This window comes from Manacus vitellinus, unplaced genomic scaffold (genome assembly GCF_001715985.3).
Source record: "Manacus vitellinus isolate BGI_N305 unplaced genomic scaffold, ASM171598v3 ctg7180002433900_pilon, whole genome shotgun sequence".
In the NCBI taxonomy this organism is placed as follows: domain Eukaryota; kingdom Metazoa; phylum Chordata; class Aves; order Passeriformes; family Pipridae; genus Manacus; species Manacus vitellinus.
The window spans coordinates 34,689-43,361 of record NW_021938530.1 but is presented as its reverse complement, the minus strand read 5'-3'; the positions used below and the strand labels follow the sequence as shown (position 1 = coordinate 43,361).

Here is an 8,673-nt window from a genome sequence, read left to right as displayed (position 1 = left end):
TACCTCCTTTTTTTCACCCACAAAATGTAGAAATCAGAAATCATGCTTTGTGTGCGTTTAAACAAAATAAAAGTTTGTGCAGCAAGGTATTTGTCAAACATCCTGCCTATGTTATTCTGTACATGAGGAATCACAATCTCTGAGTGGAAGAAAGGACACAAATGCTTTTCCCCTGATCCTTCTACCAAGACCTCCCCTGAAGCTGGAGGGCATTTCCATGTTTGCAGATGTGGAGGGGAAAAGAGCCCCAGCACTGCCCGGGAGCACCAGGACTGGGTCTGTTCAGAGCTGCTCTCTTTGCACTCCCACCCTCTCCTTTCCTGTCCGTGCCCAAGGCCTGAGTGCTCTGGCAGCTCAGTCACTGTCCTGCTGTGGGTCAGGCCTGTGAGCACAGGCAGGGACAGGCCCTGGGCACTGCTGGGACAGGGCTGGGCTCCACAACAGCAGTTCCAGCAGCAAAGGGGTTCCCCTCCAGGCACTTCCTGAAGGCTGAGGTCTTTTCCTAACACTGGTATGGAGAAGAAGTCCAAGGATTAGACTCTCCAAAGTCTTGTTGCTTTGCTTTTTTCTCATGGAGACAGTGCAGTGAGGTCAGGGACCCACTGGGACTGCAGGGACTGAGGGCTGGTTCAGATGTTCTGTGTTGGTGGCCAATGGCCAATGGAGGTGACAAATGATCTCCAAGTCACCTGCCTGGGGCTCTGCAGCTTGTGAGGGCTCTGATGGCAGGTGAGGACTTGTCTGTAGGAACTCAGGAAGTGCAGGAGAGCACAGAGGATCTGCAGGGACAGCCCATCCCATCCAGTCAGCAGTGAATGGAGCCCTGGAGCAGAATCCTGCCCAGGGTGGAGTCACCCAGAAATCAAGTACTAAATCTTGCTGTGAAGTGGCAAACAGAGCTCTGCAAGCCCAGGGGACCCAGCAGGTACAGGGAAAACTCTTGCAAGTGACTCTTCTCTTGCCCTCAGTGAACTTCCACAGATCAATCAAGAGCAGCCCCCAAAGCCATGTCCCAGCTCTGGAACAAGGCAGGGCCCCTCTGAGCCCCCTCCATGGCCACACAGGAGGGTCTGTGGGAGGTGGTCAGTGGCAGGGAGCACCATCAGCTGGCTCTGCCTCCCAGCTTGTCCAGCACAGCCAAAGGCTCTGAGATGTCTCAGGGTTCCTTTGGTTCTATGAGGCCCTGCAGTGTCACAGTGGCCCCTTGAGTCCATGAGGTTCCTCAGGGTCAGAATGGCCCCTTGGCTCCATGAGCTTCCAAAATGTCTCAGGGTTCCTTTTCTTCCATGAGGCCCCACATGTCAAAATGGCCCCTTGATTCCACCACATTTCAGTGCTCCTCTGTTGCTTTGTTTCCACGGGGCCCTGCAGTACCACAATGGACGTTTTGTTCCATGAGCTTTCAAAATGTCTCAGGGTTCCTTTTTTAACATGAGGCACCGCATGTCCCTTGGTTCCATGAGATTCCACAGTTTCCCTGTGTTCTTTTGGATCCATAAGGCCCTGTAGTGTCACAAGTGCCCCTTGACTCCATGAAGTCCCACAGTGTGCCTGGATTCCTGTTCTTCCATGAGGTTCCCCAGTGTCACAATGGCCTCTTGATTCCATGAAATTCCACTGTGGCCCAGGGTTTCTTTGTTTCCAGAGCCCCTGCAGTGCCACAGTAGCCTCCTGATTCCATGGGCTTCTGCAGTGTCACAATGGCCCCTTTATTTCAGGAGGTTGCCCACTGTCCCTGAGTTCCTTTGGCTCCAGGGGACCCTGGAGTGTCCCAGTGGCCTCTTGATTCCATGGCTTTCCCCAGTGTCACAATGGCCCCATAATTTCATGAGGTTCTGCAGTTTCACAGTGGCTCCTTGATTCCATGAGGTTGCACCGTGTTATCACAAAGCTGAGCCCATCCTGATGAAAGTTCTGAGGAGGTTAGGAGGAACTGGGACAAAAGGGATAAGATAATTGGGGAAGGAAAGAGGGGCTTGGCCAAGAGAAAGAAAAGATTTTGATACGGTAAAACAAGGTTTAGGTAATGCTAAGGGTGCTGAAACACTGTGCAAACGCTCCTGATGGACCTTTATGCACTTTGTAACCTCAAACCCCAACACTACCTGAAAGTGCTGCCCCTCCAAATAAAGGAATCCACTGCTCTAATTCCAAGCCAGAAAAAGCCCAAACCCAGAACTCTACACTCTTATCTGTCCTCTAATGACCACTCCAATCTCAAACCTGGATTGTTGATATGAAAAGCCAAGCTTTAATCCTGATCCAGCCCAAAACCCTCTTCCCCTAATCATGAACCAGACACTGCCAGCAGAACAACAAACCTCCCAAAGTTCGGCCTGATCCCCACCCTGAGCTCTAAACCCCAAGCCCTGACCATTCAGCACCCCCACAGCCCTTGGGAGCAGGGCAAGGACCTGGAGGGCCCGGAGCAGGCCCAGGGGGTTGGCAGAGGAATGGGAGGTGACCTGGGTCTGCTCAGCTCTGCAGTGACCCCCAGGAGAAGGGCCTGGGCTCTGGCAGGGATGTCCTGTGGCACAGGGGCTCAGGATCCAAGTTCAGAAGGCCAAGTGCACATGGCAACAGCCAGAGCTGGTGCAGAGACATCAGGGAGGGTCTAGAAATGCTGCTGGGAGGGGGTGGGAAAGCAGGAGGGGTGTGTGCAGCCTGCAAGGCCAGAGCAGCAGCAGGGCCAGGGCAGGACAGCCTGCAGGAGAGATGGCCAAGGGCTCTGGCAGGGCTGCAAGGCCCAAAGGCACCCAGGCCTTTGTCCCCTTGCCTCTGGCAGCTGCCTCTGCCACTCAGGCCACCACAAGACACTTGCCTGGCAGGTTCTGCACTTGGTTTCTGCCTCGCCCCTCCCTCAGGAGCCTGGCAGGGGTTGCCCAGTTTTGGGCCTTTGTTGTTCCTCCCCCTCCCATCCCAGTGCCCCCCAAACAGCCCTGAGCCAGCCGGGAGGGACAGGATCTGCTGGGCCAGGGCCTGGGGCTCAGGCCTTGGCCTTTGTGCTCCACAAAACCAAGGCAGGCTTTGCTCAGCATTGCAGGGGCCTGCCCAGAGCTTTGTCTGCCTGCACTCCTGGCCTCCAAGGAGCTGCTCCAAGGAGTCCCTGGGGAGGCTTTGGCAGTGCCTGCCCTCAGTGGGGCCCAGCAATGCTTCAAGGCACTTGCAGTTTGGCTTCTGACTTCTTCAGCAGCTGCTTCAATCTTCTCTCAGTACCTCAGGATCATGGGCTGGGCTGCAAACACCCCGTGGGGCTCATTAAATTCCAGAAATCCCTCAGGATCTCTTTGTCTTCCTTTAATTGTCTTCAAGGTAATTTCAAAACAAGTCTTCGAAGTTTGTACTTTTTTTGTTTTAATTCAATGATGGATATTTTGTAGTTCAGAGGAGAGGTGATAGAGGTGTTCTCCAAGTGATCTTGATGCTGAGTGTCTCCTCAGGAGATCCACACTGACCCTGGATGATCAACCTTGCTCCTCACCCCCCAGCCTCACCAGTTCTGACATGTCCCATCTTGGACTGACAGCTGATGCAGCTCCAAACACACTGTGGGACCCATTAAAACACTGAAAAACAAATTATTTTTCTTTCTTTAATTGTCTTCAAGACGACAACAACAAATTGGAGTTGTTTTGTAGTTTATCTAAGGAGGAAGATTTTAAAGTGAAAGTCATGAAAAAAATATATATTTTTATGAAAGGGAATGATTTACACAGAGCCTTGGGTTGCAAGAAGGTCAGGGTGCAAAAGAGTTTAATAGCACTTAATCATTGACCAATTGAACAGTTTTCAAGTGATTCAATAGCATTTGCCACAATTTTAACAGTGGCTGAATTACAGATTCACAATAACAACATTCACACCACAGTCAATTCACACCCACACCCAGGCAGAGATGTGTGGACACATCAAGAGCGGGCTGTGGAAAGGTCCTCTCCAAAAGTGTCCTTGTTGTCAGGGAAACACTTCCCCAAATCCCTTTGTGTTTCCCACCAGACAAGGGTCACAGCTGGAGGAGTGTTTGTGAAGGGGGATCAGAATTGTCCTGGGCATCAGCGAGGGTCTTTGGAGTGTTGGAAACTGGAGGGTTCCCGAGCTGGGAGAGGCTGCCAGAGGTGTCCCACTGAGAGGGAGGTGCTGGGGAGCTGCCAGGGCCTCCCTCAGCACTGCTGGGTGTGGGCTCAAAAGGTGACTGGCTTCAGCTATCTGCTGAATTTCCATCCTGGTGTCAGGAATGACTGGAGTTTCCAAAATATTTGGGAATTGTAGCCAAACTGTTCCATTAGGGCTGTGATTCAGGCAGGAAATGTTCCAAGGTTTTCATGGGATAACTGATTATCCTGTGTTCCCCAACTGTTCCACTCCAGATTGTTCCTACCTTTATGGTCCAGGAGCAGCTGGTCCAGTCCAGGGGCACTTTCCCACAACCCCTGGTAGTCCAGGGACACTTCACCACACCCTGGTCTAGTCCAGGGGCTCTTCATTGCTCAGCTGGTTTGATCAAGGTTTCTCAGGAGCTCCTGAGATCATACCTATAAGAAGGATGGGCACAGACTTAGTTGTAATAAGACAAGTGATAATGGTTTTCAAATAAAAAAGAGCAGATTGGAACTAGATATAAGGAAGAATATTTTTGCACAGAGGGTGGTGAAACACTGGCACAGGTCACCCAGAGAGGTCATAGATGCCCCAGCCTTGGAAACATTCAAGGCCAGGTTAGAAAGGGCTCTGAGCAACCTGATCTAGTTGAACGTGAACACTTTCATTGTGGGGGGATTGGACTTGATGTCCTATAAAGGTCCCATCTGATTCAAACTATTTAGGATTCTGTAGTTCATTCCTACAGAGCCAAGGCTGACAAGGATCACCCAGGTTTCAGACCCAGCTGAGCATCCCCTTTGATGGCCCAGCTGGCAGCTCTGCTAAAAAGCTGCTGCAAAGAACCTCCAGACCTAAAGGAGCTTTGTGCTGGGCTGAGCTGTGGCTCTCAGGGCTGGGGGTTGGCTTTTGGCTGCCAGGTGCCCACCAAGGCTCCTCCTCACTCCTTCTCCACTCCCCTTGGTGCCTGCAGGGTTGTTTCTCCCCCATTTCTCTCACTCCTCTCTGGGTTGCAGCACCCTGGATTTTATCCTTTCTCCAAAGGGTTATCACAGAGGTGCCTCTGGAATTGCTTTTTGGCTCAGCTTTGGGCACTGGCTGGTCCATTTTGGAGCCACCTGAAACTGGCTTTCTCTGACACAGAGTCAGCTCCTGATCTCCTCTTCCCTAAGGGAAACCTGCAGCCCCCTCCCTGCTACCAAACCTGATGCACAGGGTCATTCAAGTGCCCAGGAATACAGGAGGTCATTGATCCCATTATTCCTCAGGCTGGTCAAACAAGAATTTGTCCTCTTCCTGTCCCTGACTGCAGGTTCTTTCTGTCAGAGCAGAGCTGGGCTGGACCTCAGCCGTGCTTTGCTCCAGAGCCTGCTGGGGTGGGGGCAGATGGCAATGGGAGAGGTGGGTTGGACTGGATGAGCCTTGTGGGTCCCTTCCACCTCAGCATATTCTGTCATTCTGTGTTTGTTTCACTTTGGTTTGGTTGGGTTTGGTCTTTTTGCCCACCTTTTGAATTGCTTTTCCTATGACCCATGAGTTTTTTCTTCATTGTCTTGGGCCTTGCTGGGCACCTGATGGCAAGACCAGTTTATCCAACTCACTCATCTTGACCACATTTTTTGTCCAAGTCCCCATTAACTAGACGAGGTTTCTCACAGACTCGCTGCAACTTGGCATCATCCACAAAGGAGTGGAAAGTGCATTTCATCCCATCACCCAGAGACATAATAAAGGTGTTCCATAGGAATGGTCAAGGGCTGGTCCCTGATGGATGTCACCTGGGAATTGCTGCCAAGAGGAATTTGTGCCATGACTTTTGACCCTCATCAGACATTCAACTTCCCACTCACCACATGTTTCACTTGTCCAGTCCAGCTGTCACCAGTCTGGCTCTAAGGAGACCACAGGAGACAATGTCAAGAGCCTTGAAACAGTCTGGGCACACAACATACCCTTCTTTTCCTTCCCACAGGGGTTCTGCAATCCCTGCCTTGTCCTTCCCGTACCTGGGAATGGCTGCAGGAAGACTTGTCATATCCCCTTCCCTGCTGAGCCTGAGCAGTCTGGAACTCTCCCAACCCTCCTTGCTGCCCTGTTTGCAGACTGGTTCCATGTCTGCCTTTGCCAAGGCCCCAGGAAGCTCTGGGATGGCTCTGGGCTTTCCAAGGGTTTGGGAGAGGTCTCCCAGTGACACTGCCCAGCCTTCTCAATATCCCTGACTCCAAAACCTCTTCTATTGTCCCACAGGTCCAGTCTAGTGCTCAGGACACAACACACATTCTCATGGTTCTGTAGGAGAAAATTAGATATGATTTCATTATAGAGGTCAACGGGTGGAGCAGCCCAGTCTGGTCTGGCCCCACAGCAGTGCCCAGCCCAGGGTGCTGCAGAGCTCTGGGCACTCCCCCCACAGCCCCAGCCCCTCTGAAGGGCACAGAAGCTCCTGGGGCACAGAGAGGAGTCACAGCCCATGGTCACAGGACTGACACACAGCAGTGACTGAGCTGCCAGAGCACTCAGGCCTTGGGCAAGGAGCAGAAAGGAGAGGGAGGCAGTGGAAAAAGAGCATCTCTGAAAAGGCCAAGAGCTGCTGCTCCCTGGCAGTGCTCCTGTACCAGGACTCTTTACCCCTCCTCCTCTGCACACAGGCACTGCCCTCCAGCTTCAGGGAAGTTCTTGGAGGGAGAATCTGGAAAAAAGAATTCAAGTCCTTTATTCTACTCAGAGATTGTGATTCCTCATGTACAGAATAACAAAGGCAAGATGTTTGACAAAGAAATTGCTGCAGAAACTTTTATTTTCTTTAAATGTACACAGAGAATGATCCCTCATGTACACAATCGTGGGTCAAAACAAAGAGTTAGAGAGTCAATTAGGTATGAGATGAAGAATAAATTTCTGTGTTAACAACATTTAACGAGGAAAAATGTAGGAAACGGCCCCCACCACCACTCTCAAAAGATTTAGAAAGCAGGCTGGGCCAGTAAATGGTTACACAATGAGTGTTGTGCAGAAGAAAAGAGGCAGGTTATTGCTCTTGAAGAGCATCCAGTCATCATTTTTCTCACAGCATCCTTGAGCTCCTGGTTCCTGAGGCTGTAAATGAGGGGGTTCAGTGCTGGAGGCACCACTGAGTACAGAACTGCCACCACCAGGTCCAGGGATGGGGAGGAGATGGAGGGGGGCTTCAGGTCAGAAAATATGCCAGTGCTAACAAACAGGGAGACCACAGCCAGGTGAGGGAGGCACATGGAAAAGGCTTTGTGCCGTCCCTGCTCACAGGGGATCCTCAGCACAGCCCTGAAGATCTGCACATAGGAGAAAACAATGAAAATGAAACAACTGAACTCTAAACAGACACTAAACACAATGAGCCCAATTTCCCTGAGGTAGCCTGAGTGTGAGCAGGAGAGCTTGTGGATGGCAGGGATTTCACAGAAGAACTGGCCCAGGGCATTGCCCTGGCACAGGGGCAGGGAAAATGTATTGGCTGTGTGCAGCAGAGTATGCAGAAACCCAGCAGCCCAGGCAGCTGCTGCCATGTGGGCACAAGTTCTGCTGCCCAGGAGGGTCCCGTAGTGCAGGGGTTTGCAGATGGCAACGTAGCGGTCGTAGCACATGATGGTGAGGAGGAAATACTCTGCTGAGATGAAGAAATAAAAGAAAAAGAGCTGTGCAGCACATCCCTTGTAGGAGATGGTTGTGGTGTCCCAGAGGGAATTGTGCATGGCTTTGGGGACAGTGGTGCAGATGCAGCCCAGGTCTGTGAGGGAGAGGTTGAGCAGGAAGAAGCCCATGGGGGTGTGCAGGTGGTGGTCACAGGCTACGGCGCTGAGGATGAGGCCGTTGGCCAGGAGGGCAGCCAGGGAGATGGCCAGGAAGAGCCAGAAGTGCAGGAGCTGCAGCTCCCGCCTGTCTGCAAATGCCAGGAGGAGGAACTGGGTGGGGGAGCTGCTGTTGGACATTTGTTATTTCTTAGCATAGGTCCTATCAAAAAAAGGAAAGGACAGGGAACAGTTGAGACAGACCTCTGTGAAAAAGCCACTTCATTTCTAAAAGAAATCAATGTGTCAAATGTCACCAAATTCACTGTCAAGGAGTCTGTTTTACTCTGCTGTGGTGTGACATATAACTTTTTTGGTAGAGCTCTCAGACACACAAGGAATGTCAGTTGTAACACATCTTGAATACAAAAGTTCCCTCTCTACACCCATGGTTCAGAAGAGCTGGGGCTGCAGAGCAGAAGCTTAGTCTGACCTTAGAATAATTGTACCTGTGTTTTCTATTTTTACCATCACACCTGGGGAAGGTTCTTTTCCACTGCAGGAATCCTCATTTCTATGGCCCAGCACACAGTGCCCAGCAGAGCTGCAGGGAAGGGCCCCCAGAGTTGCCTGAACACCCCCTCACCCAGGCCTTGGGGGCACTTGCCCCCCACTCCCTGCCCAGGGCTCTGCTGCCTGGAGCTGTCCCTGCCAGCAGCTGCTTCCCTGGGCCCAGGGCTGGGCCCTGCCGGTGCTGCCAGAGCCCATCCCAGCCCTGGGGGCTCAGCTCTGCCCTGCAGAGCCCTCCCAG

At 51.9% G+C, this 8,673-nt stretch overlaps 1 protein-coding gene across 1 annotated transcript; it reads right to left on the bottom strand.

The window, feature by feature from the left end:
• Window positions 1-6,970: 6,970 nt before the first annotated feature.
• Window positions 6,971-8,063, bottom strand: LOC108643196 (olfactory receptor 14A16-like). Its single transcript, XM_018087540.3, has 2 exons — window positions 7,153-8,063; window positions 6,971-7,037 (listed from the first exon to the last, which is right to left on the bottom strand). Exons 1-2 carry the CDS (start codon window positions 8,061-8,063, stop codon window positions 6,971-6,973), a joined length of 978 nt encoding a protein of 325 aa, XP_017943029.3.
• Window positions 8,064-8,673: the final 610 nt, after the last annotated feature.